The sequence below is a fragment of the Debaryomyces hansenii genome (genome assembly GCF_000006445.2).
Source record: "Debaryomyces hansenii CBS767 chromosome F complete sequence".
Classification (NCBI taxonomy): Eukaryota; Fungi; Ascomycota; class Pichiomycetes; order Serinales; family Debaryomycetaceae; genus Debaryomyces; species Debaryomyces hansenii.
The window spans coordinates 512,820-537,453 of NC_006048.2; the positions used below are offsets into that span (position 1 = coordinate 512,820).

The window sequence follows — 24,634 nt, forward strand, 5'->3', positions numbered from 1 at the left end:
AAAAGGAAAGACATTGGAATGAATTTAGAACAGAAAGACATTGTTGTCAATGATATTAATTTTTCTTCATATGGTAAGGATGAAGACCAGCAACAGGATGCAAAAACTGCGGAAGGGGACTCTGAACAAACGGAATACAAAACAGTGCCGAGTAGCATAACTCACAAATTCAAACCAAAGAAAAGAAGAATGGGAAATTTGATTTTGAAATCTAACTGCTTGGTTACGGATGAAAATCAAGACGGAAATGCTAGGGGAAGTGATGCAGAATACGAATATACTAATAGGACGATTGGGAAAACCGTTTCGGGGATACTATCTAAGTTCTTTCATAGCAGGCGACCAGATTCATTTGGAGAAACTTCAGAAGAGCCAGGTAACCCAGAATATCCAAATTTGAGGCTGCATGATGATTTAGGCGAGAGCAAAACCACAAGAAATAAGTTGTCTAGAGTTTTCGAGACATATCGAAAAAGAAATGGCTTACAAGGACAACCCAAAGATGAAGGATATTATAAGAGTAACTCTGAGGGCGAAAAAAGTTTTAATCGGTTCTTAAAATTGGAGCAGGCATTGGATGCAAAAAGGGATGAGAAGAATCTGAGATCAATGAATGACGAAACTGAGAGAGTTTCATATACCAGCAAAGATTTATCACTAGGCAGTACAGTGCTAAATAATTCACAAGAGATATATACAGAAAATGGCTCTTTTGTCCATCCCGGGTCGAAAGGTAAAATCGATACCAAATTTATAATAAATGACTCCCCTAAAACAGAATCAGCCGCGTTAGAAAACACTGTCTTCTCTCCCAATAGTCATAGGCCATCATTAAGGGATATACCAGGAATAGAGAACATTGAGGTATCAACTTCCGACCAAAATACTTGGAAACAATCTTATAGTACATTTAGAATGGCATTTAAAATAAAACCAGTTAAAAATATATTGAATGACAAGTCCTTAAAACCCCAAAATTCCCAATTCAAGAGTTTAGACGATGAAATAGATTCTCATTTATACTACCAATCTCGAACAAATTTACTATCTAAATGCTTTCCGAACAAAAATCATATCAACCAGAACAGTAAGAGAGAAAGTCAAAACGAAAACATCGATTTTGCACCCGAAATGGAAGAACCCGATAAGCTAATACCCTCTATTCCAACATCCCCCAATAGCTTATCAGACAACTTTACCGCAATTAAGGGAATTTTACAGCAAAAGTATAAATCCAGCTTTTCCAGAGATAAAAGTAAAAGGCAGAATCTTAGTGTTAAATTTGTCTCACCTACTTTGTCACCGATAGAAATGACAAATAATGAAATGAACGATAATGGTCATAATAATACCGAGATTATTTCTCAAACTACAAGTTGAGAGGATGCAAAAGTAGTTTAAGTAAAGATTCTTGCCGTAATTTGAATGTCTCATTTAGTGGTATTGACTTCCACAAATCTAAATAGTCTATCTATTGTTACTTAACTAGTGCGCTCTTCATACTATATTAGACCTTACTCTCAACTACGTTAACACTAATAGGTAACACCTATAGGTACAATTAAACAATGACTCTTCATTTCTTATCAATTAACAAAAGTCTTTTAATAACTATGTATATTTCAATACGAATTCATCAACAAGATCTAAAGGTTACCCTTTATTATCTTTTTTTATGGTTTGTAGCACGTGCAACATATAAGAGTCATATCGCTAGGATAAAAGAAGTCAAGTCGAATATTTCAATGAGAAGGCACATATTAGCATTATAACTATGTTTGAATTGAAATCTCTTGTAAGACCAAATATCTTAACTCTTGAGCCTTATAGATGTGCCAGAGACGACTTTAAAACGGGCATTTTGCTCGATGCAAATGAAAATACTCATGGTCCGGCTTTGAAAGATGTTTCCAATGAAGAAGAAACCTTAGAATTAAACAGATACCCAGATCCACATCAGATTGATTTGAAGGAACAAATTATTGCTTTTCGTAATGAAAAACCAAACAAATTCTTGAAGGATTATAACCAGGATAAATTGACACCTGAGAATTTGTGCCTAGGTGTTGGATCAGATGAAAGCATTGATTTATTATTACGTTGCGTTTGCGTTCCAGGTAAGGATAAGTTATTGATCTGCCCTCCAACGTATGGAATGTACTCAATTTGTGCTACAGTTAATGATGTGGCATTGACAAAAGTTCCATTGGAATATCCAAGCTTCCAGGTAGATATTGATGGTATTCTCAACAAGGTGACTAAGGATAGCTCAATTAAGTTAGCATACTTAACTTCGCCTGGTAATCCAACTGGTAAGTTATTGAAGGTATCGGATATAGTTCAATTGGTAGAATCTGCTGCTTCAAAGTGGAATGGTTTGATTGTTGTAGATGAGGCATATATTGATTTCACTACATCTGAAGCAGATACCGCTAGTGAATCCATGACTACGTTGGTCAACCAATATCCAAACTTGGTAGTTTTACAAACATTATCCAAATCATTTGGCTTAGCGGGTATTAGATTGGGTATAACCTTTGCAAATCCAGAATTGTCTAAGTACTTGAACGCTATGAAGTATCCTTACAACATTTCTTCGTTAACCGCAAACATTGCATTAAGAGCTACTTCGATTGACAGCGGATTGAAGATCATGTCTAAATATGTATTGTCTATAATCACTCAGAGAAATCTTTTGATGGATGGGTTACAGAAAATAGATGGTGTAGGCAGAAGCATTGGTGGATTAGACTCAAACTTCGTTTTAGTTGAAATATTAGACAAAAATAAGGAACCCTCGAATGAAACTGCGAAAGCCTTATATAATAAGCTAGCAGTATCCAACGAGGTTGTTGTCAGATTTAGAGGTAACGAATTGAACTGTACTGGGGCTTTAAGAATCTCCGTGGGTACCGCAGACGAAAATAAAATTTTGCTTGAAAAATTACAGAAATGTTTACAAGAAGTCTATAACGAGTCATCGTAGTGTATTATCTGTGGTATATATATATATATACATATAAACAAGTAAAGTTGTAGTATAGGTGATCCATAGCGTAATTAATTGTATGATAAAATTTTTGCCGGGTAACATTTTCGATTCTATGAGAAATTCAATTTTTTTCACCGACTTAAACAAGTCCTGTAGTACTATAATACCAACTAGTTCGAAAAGAAGCTGAGGTTACGATATAGAAATAATGGCTAAACAAAATTTCATTGGGCTTGTTATATCGCAAGGTAAAATGCTGAAAACCGTTAAGGTTAGAGTGCAAACCAAGGCATATGATACTAAAGTTCATAAAGAAGTCATTAAAAGAAAAGATTACTTGGTTCACGATGAAGGGAACCTTTGTAAAGAGGGAGATATAGTTAGAATCCAAGCTATTCCTAAGATATCTGCCAGAAAATATTTTGCTATTGCTGACATCAAAATTAACAAAGGTCAGCAATTTGCATTGTACGAATCATTGGCCAAAGAAAAGGTTGCGAAGGAAGCAACAGAAAAGATCGAGCAATTCTTGGAAAGAAGAAAAGAATACGAGAATACCATCGTCCAAGTTGAGGACTTGAAAACTTTGGATAAGTTGTCGAATACTTTCCAAAGTGATCCATCTGCAGACAGAGAGTTTCTCTTGAGCGAAATAAATGCCATTAAGGAGAAATACAACATTAAATCATGGCCTTCGACTGAGCCGGTATTGAAATTAGAAGTTAATGAGGCTGCCAAGGACTTAACCATACTTCAAAACAGAGTGGATAATATTAAAATTATATTGGAAAAACTTATGAGTGAAGAATACGCATCTCACCGTCAACAAATATTATCCGACTTATCAAAGACACCGGTTGAAGAACTCAAGCCATTTACCCAAAAGAATATCTTAAGGAAGTTTATTTTAGATCCAAGAAATGAATGCCCGGTTACTTTATGAAGCAAATTCCATTCGCAATCTATTCCAACCCTTTTCATATAAATTCATTTATATAATCTGTATATAGCTTTCATTAAATTAATGTCATTAGAACTATGAGCTCGTCATTTCTATTGTATTTCAGGATAAAAGAACTTACTCAAGCATTATCTAAGTTAAATTAATTCTACAGAATAAAGAAACTCTTTTTTAGATATACTCTTAGTATAAGTCTGCCCTAGAATATACCAGTAGACTATGGTCGCATATATATGTATACCAATTCGTATAGTCCTATATTACCGTATTAAATATACTAATGGCTTGTAATTTGTATCCTGTGTATGATTTTAAGTAGATAAGAGAAATCCAACGCGTACTATTTTAGAATGGATATGATACATAGATAAGCTCTTATGAATTTCTATTCAGCATTTGATAAAAAATTGAATACAATCAGCGGTTTTGAGTAGGAGGACTTCAATAGAATTAGGAAATATGGTGTCAAATAGTCCTAGATACTCAGAAGAGTCAGCACGACCAGAACATCATGCAATGTATGATCCTACAGTATTTCAGATTAATCGTAGATTCAGAATTAAATTATCCCAGTTGAAGTATTTCACATTCACAATAATAGGTATAGCATTATTATGGCCATGGAATTGTTTTTTATCTGCATCTGCATTTTATTCCGAACGGTTTGAACATTCACCACAGTTAGTTAGAATATACTCGTCGACAATGATGTCCGTATCGACGATAACGTCGGCATTATACAATTATTACTTATCTCAAGTACAGGTGGGAGTGAATTACAACCATAGGGTTAATGTTGGGTTTTCTATGACAATTGGGGTTTTCATCATTATGGCATTCTCATGCGTTTTGAATGTCTTCATTACGATGGACGACTACCTATTTTTTACAGGGTTGATGATTATGGTGTTCATATCTGCTGCTGCAACGTGCCTAGCTCAGAATGGTACAATGGCTACCGTTAATGTCATGGGTAGTTTATATGCCAATGGGGTAATGGTTGGACAGGCAATTGCTGGTGTATTACCGTCAAGTGCATTAATTATATCAATATTAATCGTTGGAGACAAAAAAGCAGATGCAGACAAGGAGAACCAATACATGGATAAGAATTATGGAGTTTTCATTTACTACATCACAGCAAGTTTGATAGCTGTGCTTTCAATATCATTATTATATTTCACTAATCACTATAAGATAGAAAGTACTTACAAAACGTTAAATCATATGGTCGAGGAACAACAGCCATTGAATAGCTCTGATGACGACTCGGAAGGAGAACCAGAGGTAACACAAAAAAAATACGTTCCATTTATGGTTTTATGGTCAAAATTGAAGTTAATTGTGCTGACTATTTTCTTAACTTTTGGCATAACCTTAATATTCCCAGTTTTTGCGTCTACTGTTGAATCAGTCCATAAGGATTCGGACCATACTTTATTACAGCGGAAAATATTCATTCCGTTCATTTATCTAGTGTGGAACTTAGGAGATTTTCTTGGACGTGTTTGCTGTGGTAAACCAAGATTGGCGGTTCTTATCAAGAACCCTAAAGTTTTATTGATGTATTCAATAGCCAGATTAATTTTTATTCCGTTGTTCTTAACGTGTAATGTTAATTCTGCTTCCTCCGGAAAGTCCAATGCTATAATTAATTCAGATACATGGTATATAATGCTACAATTTTTGTTTGGTTTATCAAATGGACAGCTTTGTACCTCATGCTTTATGATTGTGGGCAACAATTGTGACACAGATGACGAAAAAGAAGCTGCCGGAGGCTTTACCACAGTATTTTTAAGTGTAGGATTAGCATTTGGTAGTGTTTTTAGTTATTTGTTGGTCTTAATGATCAATTGATACGATATATAGCGTTACATAGATGCAAATACTGAATTTGAGCAAATCACGATTTTTATGCGATTCACATCAAATACCAATAATTCGGAAACCTATACTTCATTCTTTTGAACTATACGTTTTGATCCGATAATAATGTCATTTTGGGATAATAATAAAGACACTTTTCTTGCCGCTGGAAAAGCCACGGCTAAAGGAATTGGGACAGGTACTAAAGCTTTAGGAAAAGCAGGGTACAGAACATACAAGAATAGTCAAGGTGAAAGAAGGGGAGTTCCAGATAATGAAGCAGACAAAGCAGAAAGATCTAGTTATGAAACTAGGAATAACACAAATACAAGTGCTTATTCAGGTGCCTATTCAGGTTCAAATACAGGTTCAAATACAGGTTCAAATTCGGGAACAAGTTATTACCAGAGCCAACCTAGACATGTTGACGTCAATGCATATCCGCTCCCGCCTAAAAGGGTTGCGGGACCTGGAGAAGTAAGACCTTTGGGCCATCAGGATCAAGGTCAGCAACATCAGCAGATGCAACAACCTCAACAACATTATTCTCAAAATGCGCAGTATTCTCAGGCTCCATATCAACCTCAACAACCTCAATATCCTCAACAGCCTCAACAACCTCAATATCCTCAGCAGCCATATTCCCAAGATACACAATATTCCCAGGCTCCATACCATCCGCAACAACAGATTCAACCACAACCACTTACAGAAGGAGAAAGACCAATTCCTACGCCCCCAACACAAGCGGGAACTCAACCTCAATTTCAGCCCCAGCTTCAGCAATACCAAAATGGGCACATACAGCAATCCCATCCGGCAGAAACCCAGCAACCCACGTACCAAGTAGAACAGCAGCAACAATCATACCTGACCGAACCGCAACAACAACTTCAGCAGCCTATCTTCCAACCTCAACCACAACTGCAAGATCCCTACCAACAGTCTCCGGAAGCAAATGATTCGAACCAGCGTCCACCAGCATATGATGATAGCCAATTGCAAAATACTCAGCAAGAACCTACGCAAGTAGATAGCGAACCTGTTAAGAAATCTTTACCTGATCCTTCCCTGTTTGCGCCACCCCCAATTCATAAAAACAGAGGAGTTTCAGAACCATCGGATTCTGCATCTTATAAGAAGACCGGAGTTAGTGGAAAACCATCCCATGTTGGTAAACATGGAACTTCGACTACTCCAAAGCCCACCACTTTGGATATGGATCCTTCAAAAATAGGACAGCCTCCTCCCAAACCATATAGAGAAAATTCCGAAACTACGCTTAACTCGGCTTCATCAAACGTTCGACAAACTCCACCATTGCCTACTCGTCAATCGAGTAACACAACCCAAAACCAGTTGCAAACTACGTCTACCCCTGTTCCTCCACCTCGGAGCAATACTGCGAGCGTAAATTCTACGTCTTCTCAAGCATCTAGTTTACCGGCTCCTCTACCATTACCAGACAACACTGGTTCTGAGGGTTCTCAAAAGAAAGCGCCACCTCCGAAACCTATAAAGAAGCCCATGCAATTAACTTCTGATGGATCTTCGAGAAACGCAGAACCCGATACACTTAAACAAGAACCAAAAAATTACATGCCTAACTTTGCAGAAGAAATTGCTTTACGAAAAAATACGAATAGTAGTTTAAGTGGTAAGGGTAATTTAAATTCAGAAGACTTTAATTCAGAATTGAATAGTAAATTAGAACCAGTTAATTTTGAAAACCATGCAAAACCGGAGCCCTCTGATGCCACTCCTTCTTTGGTGAAGCCAAAGCCGAAGGTGATGCCTAAGCCAAAAATTGGTCCAAAGCCTTCTATTTCACCCAAACCAGAGACAAAAGGAAAGCCTATAATTAAATCCAAATCTGAAATAAAGGCCAAACCTGATCTAAAACCGAAACCAATCATTGGAACCAAGCCTGTAACGGTATTCGGTTCTAAGAAAATTGGGAATGATATGCCCATTTCTGACTCGCCTAGTAATCTACATGTCAACAAATCTAACACTCCTCCACCACCAATTCCGAGACCTCGAAGTGCTGCATCTAATACTTCCACTCCACCACCTCCACCTCCATCAAGGAATTACAGACGAGCTAAGGCAGCAGCTCCTCCAATTGAACTGGGCCCCCCAAATCTTGATTTACAGTTGTCAACAGGCTGGTTCGCAACCACCTCGGGGCCAATGGTATTACCTAAGGATTTGTCCGGTCTTAACTACAATACCTCTTATCTGTATGTTACTCGTGGTTCTGATAAATCCCATACTAGAAATATTAATTTAAGGCTACGTGATTTGGCTATAATCTCTTACGCCATTACCTGGCTGAATGATAATATCAACAATGCAAAAATGGAAGTCACTAAATTTATTCCATCTCCAATATCAAATAAAATACCGACCGTGGATGAATTAGTTGCTAACCAAAATAGGTTTGGCGAATACGTAGCTTCATGGAGTGAGAATAAAATGGGCCAGAAAGTTGGAACTGGAGAGTGCTGGGATCTTGCTCGTGATGCTTTGCTAAAGGGATGTGGAAAACATGCCTTTGTCTCAACTTATTATCACCATGGTTATCCTATAATTCTGCTTCAGGGTTCTGAAAATGGTGTTTCATACGTTGATGGAAAATCACCTTTAGATGAATTGAGAAGAGGTGATATTTTGCAATATACTTCATGTATATTTAAGGATAAAATTCGTGGATCGGTGAGCACTGTGGGTAATCCAGATCATACATCAGTGGTATTGGAAAATACGGGAGATAAATTGATAATAGCAGAACAGAACATTAATAATTTGAAGATAGTAAAGAAAACGGAAATTTGCCTTCAAAACTTAACCCAAGGTATTGTGGTTGGATATAGACCGATGCCGGCTGGATGGGGAGGAAATTTGTAGTTATCTTGGAATATATCTGATCTATATAAAATTACATAGAAGAATCCATTTTTTTGTCGCAACTCCAGTAAATTGAAGTAAAAATATTTTTGAAAATTTATAATCTAATACGTAGAATTTAATTTTCGATCTTATTTTGAACTAGGATGACCACTGAAGGACTAGTAGTTCCAGCATTGTCTACTCAACAAGATGATTCTACGTTTGAGTTTGATAAAGTTTGTTCCAAGACCGTTGTCAGAAGTCATTTGGGCCTTCCGAATGATGCAACCGATGATCAAGTCATAAAGAGAATTAGAGAATATTACAACATTAGTGAAATATGTAATTTTTTGAAGCAAAAAGTCGAAGGGCATGAACTTGACATGATCCCCAAATATAAACATGTTACGCTTCAGTTTCCAGATTCTTTGATTTGCGATTCTGCTTCTATTGTACATGAACTACAAAGAGAATTAGGACTTATGCCTCGCACCGAGGATTCTAGCGAAGTCAAGTGTTCTGCTGATAGTTGCTGTAAGACGGGTAAAGTTGAATCTCCTTTATCTCAAAAGCTTTGGATATTAGCAGATACATCATATTCATCATGCTGTATTGATGAAGTCGCAGCTGGCCATGTTAATAGTGATCTTGTTATACATTTTGGTGATGCCTGTCTTAATGTTGTAGAATCATTGCCAGCAGCATATGTGTTTGGTAAGCCAAGCTTGAAACTTGATAGTGTGATTACTCAATTTAAGGAAATTTATGCAAATAGAGATCTGAAAATATTGATTATGGCAGATGCGCCACATACACAGTCTTTGAATCAATTATACAATATTTTAAAACCTGAGTATCCAAATTTGGCTTACGCAGACTTGTACTTAAATCCATCGTCTAATGCAAGTATTATTGGCTACGACCCTTGCCCATCTCAAAGTTCGATTTTGAATGTCTTGAATAGAACGATTATCGGGTTAGATAATGGCGATATAGATACTGATATTGATACTATTTTATTAGAGCATGATCTATTTCATATAGAGGTTCCTGCTGTTCCACGTTTATTGCAGCTCACAACTAGATTTCAATCGGTCACTACGTTTGAACCAAAATCTGGATTGGCATCCCAAGGCCCATACCCTAAATTAATGCGTCGTTATAGATATATGCATATGGCTCGTTCAGCAGGTACTGTTGGTTTATTGGTGAATACTCTATCTTTGGCGAATACAAAAACTTTGATAAATAAAATAGGTCAGAAAATTAAAGAGGCCGGGAAAAAGCATTACGTATTTGTGGTTGGAAAGCCTAACGTAGCGAAGTTGGCTAACTTTGAAAATATTGACATATGGTGTGTTTTAGGTTGCGACCACCAAGGGATTATTATAGATGAGAATAATGAATATTACAAGCCCATTGTTACTCCTTATGAATTATTGTTGGCATTAAATAAAGATCAGAATTGGAGTGGAAAATGGGTTACTGATTTCAATAAGGTACTAGAAGATATGAGTTTAGAAGACGAGAGAAACAAGCAAGAGATTAATGATGGAAGTGATAATAATGAAGAAGATTCTGATGATGAAGCTCCAGAATTTAACCCTGTTACTGGCCAGTATGTTAGTACGTCTAAACCATTAAGAAAATTACACCATTTACAAATCTCTTCTCAGGAACAACACCCTGAATTAGATAATGAGGGATCTCAAGATTTAGTGAAGAAGTTTTCTAGTGCTGTTGCAATTAAGGATACCGTATCTACATCTGCTATGCATTTACAAACGAGGCACTGGACCGGTTTAGGAAGTGATTTTCAGCAAAATGATAGTGACGAGGAAGCAAATAACGAAGATGGTGCCCTTGTTGAAGACGGTAGAGCAGGAATCGCAAGAGGTTACGATTATGATAGAGAAACAAAATTTCAATGAAATTGATTGCATGTTTTAGTATAATATAATATAATGTAATATAATATAAAATAATGTACTGTAGTATATTAAATAATATAGTATAATATAATAGACATTTAATAATGCGTCTTTCTTCGCTGCAATTTATTTCACTGATAATGCGATTATCAAAAAGTGAAAAATTGAAATTAGAATGCTTGAATCATGAGATTGTTAGTTGCAATATGAATCTTGACAAATTCATTATTGGACTATGGCGTTCAGCAAAATACTTTTTGGCCATAGTTTTATTTCTAAGGTATGTATGTTAGTTGTCTAGCTAAACTAATGGCATAAATCTAACTCAATTTTAGCATATTCGATGGTTTTCATTGGAAATATAATGTCACTACGATACTTCTAGGTTTCTGCATATGTCTTCATGGGTTCAGTAAAAAGTACAAAATTCTCCCCATATTTAAAGCAATCGATGAAATGGATATTGCATTAATTACTGGGGGATCTAGAGGGCTAGGACTTGAAATTGCCAAAGAATTAATACTTCAAAAGAAAATAGGCAAAGTCATAATCTTGGATATAATTAGTCCTGAATTCCAATTTATTGATAAAGACTTGTCTAAAATAGAATATCATAAATGTGATGTGGGGAATAGAAGGGAACTTCAGTTTGTAATAGAGAAAGTCATAGAGAATTTGAACAACCAAAAAAAAAACATTAGCATATGCATTAATAATGCAGGTATAAGACACAACGAATCTTTATTGAGTTTATCTCAGGAAAAAATTGACTCTATTTTCAATGTCAATACTATGTCTCATATACTAGTTTTAAAGGCTATCTTAAAAAACCATGTGGAAGAAGTTATTCCTAGAGAACTTACGAATAATAATCTATTCATTGTTTCAGTATCATCTATATTAGGTACGCTTGCACCTAAGAATTTGTCTATCTATTCTGCATCTAAGGCAGCCATAATTCAAATACATGAGGCTCTAACCCAGGAAGTATCACATTTGCCAATGATTAGGCTATTATTGGTGACTACGGGCCAATTAACTACAAGCATGTTTGGTGATGTAATACCTCCAATGAAATTCCTTGCACCCGTAGTCAATCATATTGATTTAGCAAAAGACGTCGTATGTAAAATAGAAAAAGGTGAAAAGGGTGTGTTATGTGCTCCACTTTATGCAAACTTCTTGCCAATTGTTAAATGCTTGCCAATATTTATGCAAGACTACTGTAGATGGTTTTCAGGTATCGATACTCAGATTAAAGAAAATCAATGAGTTATACATGTAAATACTTTATTTATTAGATGGTATAATATACACCATATATTCAATTACTCTTCTTGTTGATTTTATCCAATTCATTCTTAAGCAATCTAGTTAATTCGTCTTGTTTATAATATCCGAAAGCATCAAAAACTTTCATAAATTCAAAGCTAGTGACAATGGCCAAACTCTCTTCATCATTAAATCTAATTTTCAAGTGGTATATTGGATCGTACTTATTTGTCCATGTCGCAACCAGTATCTTTTTATTGGAATCGTCGTAACCAATGTACTTGACGTTCTTATACTTCTTTGTCGATGTCAAATAGAATAAAATTCCACTGATTAAAAAATAAAGAATTACCGAGAGTACTGTGACATTATAAGTTTTCTCGAATCCAAATTTTTTATCCACCACGTATAATAAACCAGCTATCACAACAGTCAGATATCCTAAAGCTAGCTTCGTATCTATTAAACTGAAGGATTGTGTATATCCCAATTCTGATAATGATGCATGTAAATTATCATCACACGTAGCACGTAATTGAACAATTGAGCTAATTCCGGTTAGTTTTTCATGATCCTAATTTAATCTACCAGGTAAAGTAGATCTATTAACAAACTTTGATAACATACTTCAAATTGGTCTTCTTGATGGCTGACATCGTTTACTTATTAATTGATATAGTATGTCAAAAAGTGTATAGGCGACAGCTTAAGCATATTGATCGCAATATTGAGCGACATTTGAAAACGACATTTAGGTATAACGTATATTTTAGAGTCACAACACTATATAAATGCATTGTAGAATTACATTTGCCAATTAGAGTTAGATGAAAGAAGAACAAGTTTCTTTTTCTTCTTTTGTTTCCCTTTACCTTTCCCCTTATCGGTTTCTTGTCTATTAATTTCCTCTTTTGCTTTTCTGATCATCTCTGTAGCATCCCAATCGTCACTATCTGAATCACCGTTCATAATTTCAGCTTTTGGGATCTTAGTACCCCAAATGGTAGTTTGATATTCGCCTACAGAAGAATCGCTACTTATTTCATTGTTATGGCTAGGCTCCAAGACATTTTCTGAAGAAAGTGGCGGCAATTCACGATGATCAATAATGCTTAAACTTCCGAAGTTTCCACGTTCGATTTGAGAGTCGTAGTAATCGTTCAGTTCACTACTTCCATTGTTTTCCCGTTCAAAGAAATTCCTGGTTTTAATCTCCTCTTCGTTCATAGCTCTTTTCCTGTCCTTTTCCTCCTTACGGAACTTCTTGCTTGAATTTTTTGTTCTTTTAAGTAAGTCATTCTTATACATTTGCCAGGTCTCAGGACTAATGAATTCATTTTGCGACCAGTTACATTCCAAAAACCCAATAGTAGTTCCCAACGGTAGATGCGATAAATATTTATACTTTGTAATTGATGATTCAGGCGCCAATTCTTCGTACCTTATATTCTCTATCTTTGCCACTATAGAAGATGGTAAATATGTGTAATTGTTATTATTATTTGTTTTCAATACCTTCATGTCTAATGGAGATAAAACGTAAGTCGACGACGCGTTGAATCCAGTTTGGTAATAAAAATACGAGTTTGACGAATCCAAATCTTTATTCTTAGAACGGTGATCACCTGCGTATTTTGAAGATTTTCCTTCTATATCTTCATAGTATGCCTTCCATTTTGCAATATCTTCATCAATATTTTTAATTGCCAAGTTTGTGAACTTACCATCGTCATTATATAGCAACTTTTCTTCTTCGTATGCAGCTAAGATTGTTTGTTTTTCCAGTTCATACATATTAAGTAAATAATGTAAATCTCCTTTAAAAATTCTCAGGAATTGTCCAAAATCAGGCATATCCAGAATTGATTGGTTAACCCATGGAAAACTGTCAATTACCTCATGATATTCTTTGTGGCTACTAGGTAAAGCTAACACTTTATCATGCGGCCGTACCATTAAAGATAATACGACTTCATCATTTACTTTTGGAACTTCAAACCTCTCATCTATATTATCAATCAATACGGGTTTAATCTCATTCTTACGTATAACAGAAAAACATAACGGACAATCACGGTACTTTTCAACAACAGCTGTATTTTCCCTCTTTTTGAAAACAGGAACTTCACTCTCTAGTAACGACAATAGACATGTTAAACATAAAATGTGACCACAAGATGTAATCATTCTAGGTGCTAGAGGCTCATCAGACAAACAAATCGGGCAAGAATTACCCTTTGGTACAACAATTCGCAAAATATCTTTCGTATCAATAGGCACATTGGGATCTAACTGTTGTGCTTTGTAATCATTTCTATAATCAACCACGAATTTGTAGTTTACATTAATGAACGACATACCTTTTAAATGTACTTTCGAGTAGAAATAATCCTTAGATTTATGTCCATGAGAATTTGCCGGTCTTGACAGGTTATTGCTGTTCCGTCGTTTGGATTTCAAATGACGGCTTTGGTACTCCTTCAGATCTTTGTAAGACTGGAATTCCAACAAATGGTTAATAGAAATCTGATTTTTCCTATTCGTACCGTTAACGGGCTTACCACTCTTAATTTGATTCTCTATCTTCTGTGAAAAATCATCATTCAATGTACCAAATTCTTTGCTATATTTCACTTTTTGATTAGGTTTTGGCTTATTCTGTTGGCTTTTTTTCTTTGACGTCGTCTCCTTAGACTTATCACTCGCGTATCCTCTATTGGGTACATTGGAATCATTCTTGGGAGTCAATGACATAATCAGATCTTTATTATTAATACTCATTGATGATGAGCCTATTCTCCATGTTAGGACGTCTAAGAAATGTAGGTATCCCGAGAATACAAAAATTGACTATTAAAGTAGTGGAAATAGATTATAGTTTCACTTCTTTCACGGAAACTTAAACCTATATCTCTCTTCCACAATCAACTAAGATCAGAAAGAATCCTTTGCTTATAGTGATCACTAAATAAATCATTAAATGTTGCACGTGTTTTTATTTAACCGATACACGCTAAGAAATTCTGGAGTTATAGTAAGCATTGCCTAAACTAAGAATAGATCAAACATACCATAGCATAGTCTTTATTTAATAGGTTGAGGATATTACTATGAGTGAGAACCACCAGCTGTATGAGAGGGTAAGTTCAAATGAAACAGATATACCTAGACAGCCGCCTAATTATGATGATTTGGAGTCTAATCTAGTAGATAGAACCGATAACGGAATAGAGCAGTTTGAGATAGAAGATGAAGATTTCGAACAACCAAGAGAAAATGATGGGTTCATGGTACGGGCATCATTTATGACGAAGAAATTTGCAAGTAATTTTAGCGCTAGGGTAATGCATCCGGTAAGCAAAATGATTGATCCTATATACGAAGGCTACAGTCATTTTAATCTCTTGTACGAGAAATCCATTTTAAAGTTGGGAAACCCACTAGTGGTAAAGCGTTTGTTATATGTTTTTTTCATAATGATCGTCATTTTTTTAATAACAAAATATAACATTAGTGATGGTGTAAATGGTGTGAGTGGAGGAGCATTTTCTTCGGGTAAATTTTATGACATAGACATGTTGGCAAATTCAGCCCGTGATTATATTGACGCTAAAGTCATGAAAGAGAACTTGGAATATTTGTCTTCGATGCCACATATAGCCGGTTCCAAGGGAGATTTGACATTAAGTAAATATGTGCAAAGCTATATGAAGGAGAATGGGATAAAGATGGTTGACTTCGAAGAATTGCAAAGTTTCACAAACTATCCAGCTTTTGATAAGAAAAAAACCTACGTTAAGTTAGCGGATGATTCTTATGAAGCAACGTTATACGAGCAAGATAAGAAAGATATGGAATATTTGTCGTATAACCCTAACTCATTAAATACTAATGATGAGTATGAAAGTTTTTACATATATGGTAACTTCGGCACTCAAGAGGACCTTAAAAATTTAAGAGATCATAATGTAAATTTGCAAGATTCAATACTTTTAATCAAGTACGGCGGTTCAATTCCGGATGCAAATAAAATCCAGATTGCACAACAACAAGGTGTGAAAGCTGTTATTTTCATTAGTTCAAAGTTCGATATAGGAACAGGTGATAATAAAGTAACGCATGATGATGTGATTCAGAAGGAAAATGTTGGTGTTAGTAGATTTAGTCCAGGGGACGTCTTAACACCTGGCTGGTCTTCTGAGGACGGCTATGTAACTAGATTACCATGGTTCAAGTCACAGACTACTCCTAAAATCCCTACAATCCCGATCTCTTGGAAGGATGCTTCGCATTTTATTTCACAGTTGGGTGAAAATGGTGTAAAATTTGATGATGGCTTATATTCGGGCTCGAAGTCCTCTGAAGCCAAACATAAGATTAAATTACGGATTACGCATGATCAAAGACAAACAAATCAAATCTGGAATATTATTGGATCAATCCCGGGGAGGGAACAAGTAGAAAAAGGTATTATTATTGGAGCTAGTAGAGATTCAACATGTTTTGGTACGATGTCTACAAATACAGGTACCGTGATTTTACTTGAATTGATTAAAATTTTCAGTGCATTGCAAAGACAATATAACTGGTCTCCTGCGAGGTCAATATATTTTGCATCTTTTGATGCTTCCGAATACAATTTGGCTGGATCGACTGAATGGATCGAGAGTAGAAAGGAAACATTGAAAAAGGAAGGATATGCTTATATTGATTTAAGTGATGCGGTAGCTGGTGATGATTTACTGATTAAGTCACATCCGTTCTTACATAGCGTTATAAAAGATGCTTTGAAGAAGGTGAAGAGTGACAAGGATGACTCCAAGCATAGGCGTGATGACAATAGAATCAGTCTTTATGATCTTTATACTCAGCAGAACAAAGGCAGTGATGATATTTCTAACAATTTAATTGACCAAAAAAATTACATTCCAATCATTAATTTGGCGAATATTCCATCATTAGAAATTAAGTTCACTGGTTTAAATTATCCTGAAAACTCTTGTTATGACAATTTTGATAATTTTGAAAAATCTGGTGTTGATTCTTCGATGAGCAAGCACAAGCAACTAGTTGAATTATTATCCAAGATTGCATTAACTTTAGCAGAAGTACCTATTATTCCATATAATTTTGCTAACATGGCAAGTAAGTTGGTCAGTTATTCCGACGATTTGGAGAATTATGCTAATGCTAAGATAAATCAATATGAAAAGCAGGTCGTACCAATTATGCATTTTACAACTTTACGTAATTCAATAGATAGATTAAAGACATCCGGTGTTAGGTTTGAAGAATGGTGCAAAGCATGGAAGCAATTTGTCAAGGAATCATCGGACATTGAGCCTTCCTTATTGGCAATGAATAGATGGAAGTGGAATGATAATATGATAGAACTAAATGAGAAATTTATTGTCAAATATGTAAAGCCACCCCGCCCAGGGTACGTTAATGTATTATTTGGAGTACCATTCCTGGCTCCTGATAATGGCAATGAGGATTATGAGTGGAATACATTCCCTAGTGTTAGGGATTACCTTGAAGTAAATGATTTTGGTAGAGCACAGCATGAGATTGATCAGTTGGCAAATTTAATTGATTCTGCAGCACAACAATTTTTATTATTGTGAATATTTATCAGCTAGTATGTCAACAAGAGCATGGTTATAGAGGTAATATTTAGGGTTTATTAATTATCTTATATACATTTATATTAATATAAGCAATTATATGGACAATTCAATTCAGTAATTTTTTCAATAGGCCTTGAAAGAAAATGCAGCTCGACAAGTTAGCTCCTAAGTTTGAAAAAGTAGAGACTTTTCGAAATTTCTCTCGGTGGCCAAGCTGGCTAAGGCGCGAGACTGTAATGAGTACCTCTAAGTAATCTTGAGATCGGGTGTTCGACTCACCCCCGGGAGAATTTTTTTTAAATCCAAATCAAATCATATGAACGATCTAACTAATATATTATAGTCTATAATTCTACAAACTTTACTAAATCCTCTAAATAATAGTCGCGAGATCTACCTTCATCATCCAAATGTCTTACTGCTTTACATAATTCAATCAAATATTCCGAGTTTTCACCACTTGGACCCCGGCTAGTCCTGATCTTTTCTCCGGTTTTCTCTATATCTTCTGGTCCAACAAATGACACATTGTCTGTTGTGCCAATGTAAATCAAGGATTCAATGATATAGTCACCGTTCTTGTTTTTAGGTATATTCTGCATTACTTCTTTTGCGTTCTCAGAGTCGTCACATACGTTCAATACGTGAAATGGCACCTTATGCGTAGTGTATCCGTTCTTCTCTCTAATGTCCAAATAGTCCTTCACTTTCGCTACATCATCCGGGCCCACGTAATAGGCACATCCCCATACCTTCAAGTCGTCCTCCTCAAGTTTACTTATATTGTGTGTGATATCATGGATGTCTTCCTTACCTAAATCTGCGCTAGAATTGGTCCTGGACAACAAATCTGTTTCTTGGTACTTGTCACCAGCCTCGTACATGTGTATATCATTATGAAATTTACGATTCTTCTTCAAGTCATCCAACGATACTAGTGTAACAACCCTTCCTGGTGCTTCTGGTGTACCCCGGTGATCCGATGAGCTTTGCCAGAATCTCCGGATAAACCCTTTCAAATACCCACTCACCTTAAATTGGTAGTAGGGAAGTGGTTTGAAAATTAGCGATCCGTATCCTATAACCCACATACCTTCCCCCGAAGGCTTCGGGATTTCATTATTCGTCATATTGCTAGTATTATCGTCAGTTTAGTTTGTCCATAATCATTTACTCCAGTGCAAATGAAAAATAGTCTTCGATACATATTCGCGCACATAACCGGTACTTCTGAAATCCAGCCTAAAAGGTAATCTATATATGGCTAATAACAGCTTCAGGAATATATTTTTGCCATATACCATATACGGCAGTATGGCATCATAATATATAGGTATCGTCATACATGACGACGCAATCCATTTCATTTCATTTAGTCCTCTCCAATAAAGAAGAATACAACACAAAAAAAAATAAAAACAATCTTGGCAATTTTTTGTGTCATTTTTGACGGAGAACGTTATCTTTGACACTAATTGATATTATAAAGTAATTATTCTTTTAATAAAGTTCCTCTTTTTATATCTCATAATTTATAGTGAGAAAAGCGAGAACATAGCATAAATATGACTTGGTCTCAGCTAGAGGTATGTGGATTTAAGAGAAAAGAGCAAGTTTTGACCTCCCAAAAACCTATTTTTTTTTGGTTGGATGAGATGGTTTACAAGTGGGTTTTGATACTAACAATTTTTTAGCTAGAGAAAGCACATATTGCTTATGCTTGCATTGGTATATTTTCTACCATTTTTTCATTAGTGTCTTTATTTGTTAAAGAGAGGTTATATATCGGAGAAGCAACGGTTGCTACCATCGCAGGTTTGATTTTGGGGCCGCATTGTCTAGGGTGGTTTGAACCGGTAACTTGGGGAAACAGTGACTATATAACGCTAGAAATATGCCGAATAGTGTTGTGCATTCAAATTGTTGCGGTGGCAGTAGAATTACCACGAAAATATATGAAGAAGCATTGGTTATCGGTTGCAATATTTTTATTGCCTGTGATGACCTGTGGATGGCTTGTCGTTGGGTTGTTTATTTGGGTATTAATACCGCATTTTAACTTCAGTTCGGCATTATTGGTTAGTGCATGTGTGACTGCTACTGATCCAGTGTTGGCAGCAGCTGTTGTTGGTAAGGGGAAATTTGCCGAGAGGGTTCCTGGTCATTTGAGAAATGTTTTATCGGCAGAATCAGGTTGTAATGATGGTATGGCATTTCCATTCATTTTCTTATCATTGAACATCATCCTTCATCCTGGTAATGCTGGTGAAATTGTCAAAGATTGGTTTTTGCTCACCATTTTATGGGAATGCTTCTTCGGGGTTGCATTAGGTGTGATATTAGGTCTTCTCATGAGATATGCTGTAGCCTTCGCAGAAAAGAAAGGCTTAATTGATAGAGAGTCATTTTTGGCTGTCTTTGTCTTCTTGGCATTCAATTCGGCTGGTATTGGTTCGATGTTAGGTGTTGATGATTTATTGGTTTCATTTGCTGCCGGTACTGCGTTCGGCTGGAACGGTGATTTTGCAAAGAAAACCGAGGAGTCGCATGTTTCAACTGTTATTGATTTGATATTGAATTTATCGTTCTTCGTTTATTTTGGTGCTATTGTACCTTGGCCTGAATTCAATAATGCTGCAATTGGTTTGAATGTTTGGAGATTAATTATTTTGGCATTAGTGATCATTTTCTTGAGACGTATGCCAGCAGTTCTTATATTGAAGCCTTTCACTCCTGATATCAAAAGTTGGAGAGAAGCATTATTCTGTGGACATTTTGGACCAATTGGTGTAGGTGCTATTTTTGCTGCAATCTTAGCTCGTAAGGATTTGGAGGCACATTTCACAAGCGAAGAAACACCTTTGGCACTTTTACCGGAGAATAATTTTCCACATTACCAATTACTCGCATGTATTTGGCCAATTGTTTGCTTCATTGTCATTACTTCAATTATAGTTCATGGATCATCGGTGGCTGTTTTAACCTTAGGAAAGCGTCTTAATAGAATGGCTATCACTATGTCTTTTACTACTACTAATACGCAAGATCAAGGTCCATCATGGATGTCACGTTTACAAAAATTGGATAAAGCATCAACTTCATTTTCTTTGCATAGAATTGATACCCAAGCACCATCTACTGAAAAAGGTCATAAATTACAACAGTCTAACACTGTGGAAACTAGTGGTATTAAAGTCAGGCCAGCGGGTGGAGCAAAAAGGAGAAAGCATAAGAAGAAGAGAGACCCAAGATCAAGACTTAAGAAATCGTTATCAAGGGCTTCTGCGGATAGCGAGGCTGATGAGATAGTACCTTCTCAAAGACATAAACCCCAAGCCGAATTTTTGCAATTAGGCAGAACCCCCTCAACAGCGATCAGAACACCATCGGATGAAGAGTCAGAACCTGAATCAGCAGTTGGTATTGATAATTCAAAGGAAGATTTTGATGATAGCCCAGGCTCGTCGAATTCTATAGAAGTTGTCGCGAATGAAGATCAAGGTAGGATGGTTTTTGCTGTTCCTCCTTATGATTCACATGGGAGGGTTGAACAAGACGAAGACCAAGATAATGGTAAGGTTTCCTTTGCAAGAAACGCAATGGAGGGCCGTAAAAGTGTTCCATCAACTGCATTCCAAGAAGGTGAAAAGATTATTATTGAAGATCAAGCGGGTGAGATTATTGAAACTTTGCCTCTTAAATCTTTACAAGGTCAGCCTGAAAATGAAGATGATTTAAGTATCCATTCAATGAATTCTCTAAGCCGTCAATTATCAAAATATTCTACAGCACAAAGTGACAGGACTTCTACAGAAACGTCGTTAAATACAAAAGAAAAGCCAAACTCGCCTCTAGGTAAATTGGCAAGATCATCATCCCTCAGTCTCGGGCGTAAAGGCAAGAGAAAGGGTTATTATAAGAAAAATGATCCTAAGCACCGTAAAGTATTTGCTCATCAAGTTGATAATTTTATAGTTATTGAGAATGCTGACGGTGATATTATCAGAAGATATAAGGTGAATCGTCATACCGCTAATAGGGCTAGATCTAATACTGGTAATTCGATGGTTGGCAAAGCATTAAATTTCGTCGGATTAAAGAAAAATAATCCAAAGAATAATGTAGATGCAAACGATTTAGAGAAGAATGATATAGAAAATATTTTAATCCCTGAACATGATGATACAAATAATCCAAACCATCCATTAAAAAATCCAAAGTTTGAAAATGCAATTGAATCTAAATTAACCAAAATTTTGTTAGACGACAGAAGTAAGAGCTCAAATTTTTTGAGTGTTGGTAATAAATCTGAAACTATACAAGAGGACTCTGAAAGGGGTGTTTCTGATGATGACTATGATACATCTAGTGGATCTGAAGAGACTGATGAGGATGAAGATCAAGTTTTGGAGGAAACTGACATTGAAAAGAAAAGAAGGTTGGCGGCCTTGGGTCAAATGCCAACTCATAGACGGAAAGAAGATGAGGAAGACTAAATATATGGATACATTTTGGACCAATAGCGGTGAACAGTTTCAAGACTATATATTGTTTTTAGTATTTGGTGTATTATTATAGGTTTAAGCAGTTTTTAAATAGTAAAGTTACATATTTATTCATTAATCAAACATTTTTTCTTTTGATCCGCAGAGTATAAACTAAATACAGTATAAGATTAATGAGCGGCTTTTGGAGCATCGTTTAATTCCAGTAATGATTTTTCAATCGAATCAACACCCTTTAATAAGTCAGCTTCAGATATAACTAAAGGTGGTGCCAATCTAATGATATGGTCGTGAGTCGGCTTAGCTAAAACACCATGGTCTTTCATCAACAAGCAGAGATCCCAGGCAGTTCTACCGTTGGTTTTGGAGTCATCAATTACAATGGCACACAATAAACCTTTACCCCTAACTTCTGATATAACGCCGTTCGACTTAGCCTTTAATTCCTCTAATTTAGAACGTAATAACTCGCCTAATTTATTGGATCTGTCAACTAAGTTCTCGTCCTTGACGACTTGTAAAGCTGCAGTGGCCACTCTACATGCCAATGGGTTACCACCATAAGTGGAACCGTGCGAACCAGGCTCTAAGCACAACATGATCTTCTTGGAGGACAAGACCGCAGACACTGGCATAACACCACCAGAGATTGCCTTACCTAACAAAATGACATCTGGTTTGACATTAGCAGAATGCTCATAGCATAACATTTTCCCGGTTCTAGCAACCCCGGTTTGGATTTCATCACAGATTAACAAGACATTGTGCTTCTTACATAAAGCTTGCACTTTTGTCAAATAACCTTCTGGTGGAACCACAATACCAGCCTCTCCTTGTATTGGTTCCAATAAAATTGCGGCAATCTTATCACCAGCATTGTTGAAGGCCTTTTCGACGTCTTCAATTTCCCCATATCTCAACAAGGTACCCTTTGGTTCGCCAGGAATTTGAGGGCCAACTCCTTGTAAATAAGGTCCAAACTTGGAGGTAGCTTCAGGATCGGTCGACATAGAAATAACCCCTAATGTTCTCCCATGGAAATTGTTGACGGCCGACAAGATAACAGCCTCGTCTTCAGGAATGCCCTTTTCAACGTAGCCCCATCTTCTGGCCAATTTCAACCCAGTTTCGACCGCTTCGGCCCCGGTGTTCATGGGCAAAACCATCTCGTAGTCGAAATACTCGGTGATGTACTTGGCAAACACCCCAAACACGTCAGACGAAAATGCTCTCGAACATAACGTCAATTTTGAAGCCTGGTCAACCAATGCTTCCACAATCTTAGGGTGACAGTGTCCTTGATTAACTGCCGAGTAAGCCGACAAAAAATCGAGATATTCCTTCCCTTCTGGATCCCACACATGCGCACCCTTAGCCTTCGTGAATACTACTGGCAATGGGTGGTAATTGTGAGCTGAGTAATCAGTTTCGTACTTGACAGCAAGCTCTGATGATATGTTAAAGTTTGGACTTGTCATTTTTATCCTAGTTATTCTATTATTGACTAGGGGAGATTCTTTTTCAAACGTCCATGAAGTACCCAGTTTATATATATTTTGGATTTCTCGGCTTCAATTGCCCAATCAACCTGGGGCCCCTCCTATCGGTCTTTATTTCACTTTAGGGAATCGTACCTATTTTTCGTGAGAAATGGTCTTGAATACACCCATTCAAAAGAGTATCCAACCGCGAAGGAATCATAAGGCTAGAGAATAGGCGGGTGTTTCCTAATTAGGAATAATTAGAAATAGAAGAAATGTGCGTGTATGTACCGCCAATATAGGCACCTTGAGAAGGATAGCCTAAGATGATCAACCTATATTGTTACTGAAGATAACTAATCACTATCGAATAGGTAGAGAAGAATTGAAATAAAAGAAAATGGAGACAGCAGATTTTAAGAGAGCAGCAAACAAAGGTATCGAACCACAACATGAGAACAGCGACATTGCTTCTTTATCGACGCTAGGGATGAGAATAAGGAAATCGGTCGCAGATGGTTATAACGTACCATCTAACAAGTATAATGGATATAATGCATATGACCGTATGGGATATACTAGTCATGGAGAATATGGGAGAGTTGAACCCAAGGCCATTGGAATATTCGGGGGTAACCAGGATGGAAGCAATATAGATTATGAACCGGCCAGAGTCCCATTACCTACCCATATGAGTCAACCACCGGCATTGACTAACGTTGGATCTACTATCGGAACATGTTCGAATTTGTCTGAATGGGAAAACAATTATGCAAGCCATGCGCCGGCTATCAGCACATTGGGAGTCTTTGACCAGGGCGCAAAGGGAAAGAGAAAGTTCGACGACATTGATGAGGATGCAGTTGCATACGGCAGCGGTGCTGGTGCTAGTCCTGGTGCGATCTCCACCAATACGACCTATGATATGGGTACAGAATATTACCGGGCAAAATATGGCGAGTTAAAGTTCGACGAAGACTTCTAAAGCCTACATGCATCCCATTCAGTTCATTTTGTAAATTAAGTTGAAATACGTTATTTAGCTACGATTATGTATATGTTGTTAACGGAGTGATATCCAATAGCCTATCGAAAATGATC

General features: G+C 36.5%; 14 protein-coding genes and 1 non-coding gene across 15 annotated transcripts; 11 read left to right on the forward strand and 4 right to left on the reverse strand. All coding sequences in view use genetic code 12, as the record gives it.

The window, feature by feature from the left end:
• Window positions 1–18: 18 nt before the first annotated feature.
• Window positions 19–1,380, forward strand: DEHA2F05720g (DEHA2F05720p; the record flags this gene model as incomplete). Its single annotated transcript, XM_460610.1, has 1 exon — window positions 19–1,380. One exon carries the CDS (start codon window positions 19–21, stop codon window positions 1,378–1,380), a length of 1,362 nt encoding a protein of 453 aa, XP_460610.2.
• A 394-nt stretch (window positions 1,381–1,774) lies between these two features.
• On the forward strand, window positions 1,775–2,986 carry DEHA2F05742g (DEHA2F05742p; the record flags this gene model as incomplete). The annotated part of the gene is made up of 1 exon (XM_460611.1): window positions 1,775–2,986. The coding sequence occupies one exon, from the start codon at window positions 1,775–1,777 to the stop codon at window positions 2,984–2,986; it is 1,212 nt and encodes a 403-aa protein (XP_460611.1).
• A 214-nt stretch (window positions 2,987–3,200) lies between these two features.
• DEHA2F05764g (mitochondrial 37S ribosomal protein MRPS17) lies at window positions 3,201–3,935 on the forward strand (the record flags this gene model as incomplete). Its single annotated transcript, XM_460612.1, has 1 exon — window positions 3,201–3,935. The coding sequence occupies one exon, from the start codon at window positions 3,201–3,203 to the stop codon at window positions 3,933–3,935; it is 735 nt and encodes a 244-aa protein (XP_460612.2).
• Window positions 3,936–4,412: 477 nt separating this feature from the next.
• On the forward strand, window positions 4,413–5,813 carry DEHA2F05786g (DEHA2F05786p; the record flags this gene model as incomplete). Its single annotated transcript, XM_460613.1, has 1 exon — window positions 4,413–5,813. One exon carries the CDS (start codon window positions 4,413–4,415, stop codon window positions 5,811–5,813), a length of 1,401 nt encoding a protein of 466 aa, XP_460613.2.
• A 135-nt stretch (window positions 5,814–5,948) lies between these two features.
• On the forward strand, window positions 5,949–8,732 carry DEHA2F05808g (DEHA2F05808p; the record flags this gene model as incomplete). The annotated part of the gene is made up of 1 exon (XM_460614.1): window positions 5,949–8,732. The coding sequence occupies one exon, from the start codon at window positions 5,949–5,951 to the stop codon at window positions 8,730–8,732; it is 2,784 nt and encodes a 927-aa protein (XP_460614.2).
• Window positions 8,733–8,878: 146 nt separating this feature from the next.
• DEHA2F05830g (DEHA2F05830p) lies at window positions 8,879–10,645 on the forward strand (the record flags this gene model as incomplete). The annotated part of the gene is made up of 1 exon (XM_460615.1): window positions 8,879–10,645. The coding sequence occupies one exon, from the start codon at window positions 8,879–8,881 to the stop codon at window positions 10,643–10,645; it is 1,767 nt and encodes a 588-aa protein (XP_460615.2).
• A 104-nt stretch (window positions 10,646–10,749) lies between these two features.
• Window positions 10,750–11,917, forward strand: DEHA2F05852g (DEHA2F05852p; the record flags this gene model as incomplete). Its single annotated transcript, XM_460616.2, has 2 exons — window positions 10,750–10,925; window positions 10,981–11,917. 2 exons carry the CDS (start codon window positions 10,750–10,752, stop codon window positions 11,915–11,917), a joined length of 1,113 nt encoding a protein of 370 aa, XP_460616.2.
• A 52-nt stretch (window positions 11,918–11,969) lies between these two features.
• DEHA2F05874g (DEHA2F05874p) lies at window positions 11,970–12,573 on the reverse strand (the record flags this gene model as incomplete). The annotated part of the gene is made up of 2 exons (XM_002770706.1): window positions 11,970–12,465; window positions 12,545–12,573. 2 exons carry the CDS (start codon window positions 12,571–12,573, stop codon window positions 11,970–11,972), a joined length of 525 nt encoding a protein of 174 aa, XP_002770752.1.
• Window positions 12,574–12,721: 148 nt separating this feature from the next.
• DEHA2F05896g (DEHA2F05896p) lies at window positions 12,722–14,698 on the reverse strand (the record flags this gene model as incomplete). The annotated part of the gene is made up of 1 exon (XM_002770707.1): window positions 12,722–14,698. The coding sequence occupies one exon, from the start codon at window positions 14,696–14,698 to the stop codon at window positions 12,722–12,724; it is 1,977 nt and encodes a 658-aa protein (XP_002770753.1).
• A 329-nt stretch (window positions 14,699–15,027) lies between these two features.
• Window positions 15,028–17,544, forward strand: DEHA2F05918g (DEHA2F05918p; the record flags this gene model as incomplete). The annotated part of the gene is made up of 1 exon (XM_460618.1): window positions 15,028–17,544. The coding sequence occupies one exon, from the start codon at window positions 15,028–15,030 to the stop codon at window positions 17,542–17,544; it is 2,517 nt and encodes an 838-aa protein (XP_460618.2).
• Window positions 17,545–17,746: 202 nt separating this feature from the next.
• On the forward strand, window positions 17,747–17,836 carry DEHA2F05940r. The gene is given in 2 exon segments: window positions 17,747–17,785; window positions 17,800–17,836. It is a non-coding gene; the product is annotated as a tRNA-Tyr (tRNA).
• A 55-nt stretch (window positions 17,837–17,891) lies between these two features.
• DEHA2F05962g (DEHA2F05962p) lies at window positions 17,892–18,677 on the reverse strand (the record flags this gene model as incomplete). Its single annotated transcript, XM_460619.1, has 1 exon — window positions 17,892–18,677. The coding sequence occupies one exon, from the start codon at window positions 18,675–18,677 to the stop codon at window positions 17,892–17,894; it is 786 nt and encodes a 261-aa protein (XP_460619.1).
• Window positions 18,678–19,112: 435 nt separating this feature from the next.
• Window positions 19,113–22,043, forward strand: DEHA2F05984g (DEHA2F05984p; the record flags this gene model as incomplete). The annotated part of the gene is made up of 2 exons (XM_460620.1): window positions 19,113–19,133; window positions 19,242–22,043. The coding sequence occupies 2 exons, from the start codon at window positions 19,113–19,115 to the stop codon at window positions 22,041–22,043; spliced, it is 2,823 nt and encodes a 940-aa protein (XP_460620.1).
• A 179-nt stretch (window positions 22,044–22,222) lies between these two features.
• DEHA2F06006g (DEHA2F06006p) lies at window positions 22,223–23,530 on the reverse strand (the record flags this gene model as incomplete). The annotated part of the gene is made up of 1 exon (XM_460621.1): window positions 22,223–23,530. One exon carries the CDS (start codon window positions 23,528–23,530, stop codon window positions 22,223–22,225), a length of 1,308 nt encoding a protein of 435 aa, XP_460621.2.
• A 403-nt stretch (window positions 23,531–23,933) lies between these two features.
• DEHA2F06028g (DEHA2F06028p) lies at window positions 23,934–24,518 on the forward strand (the record flags this gene model as incomplete). Its single annotated transcript, XM_460622.1, has 1 exon — window positions 23,934–24,518. One exon carries the CDS (start codon window positions 23,934–23,936, stop codon window positions 24,516–24,518), a length of 585 nt encoding a protein of 194 aa, XP_460622.1.
• Window positions 24,519–24,634: the final 116 nt, after the last annotated feature.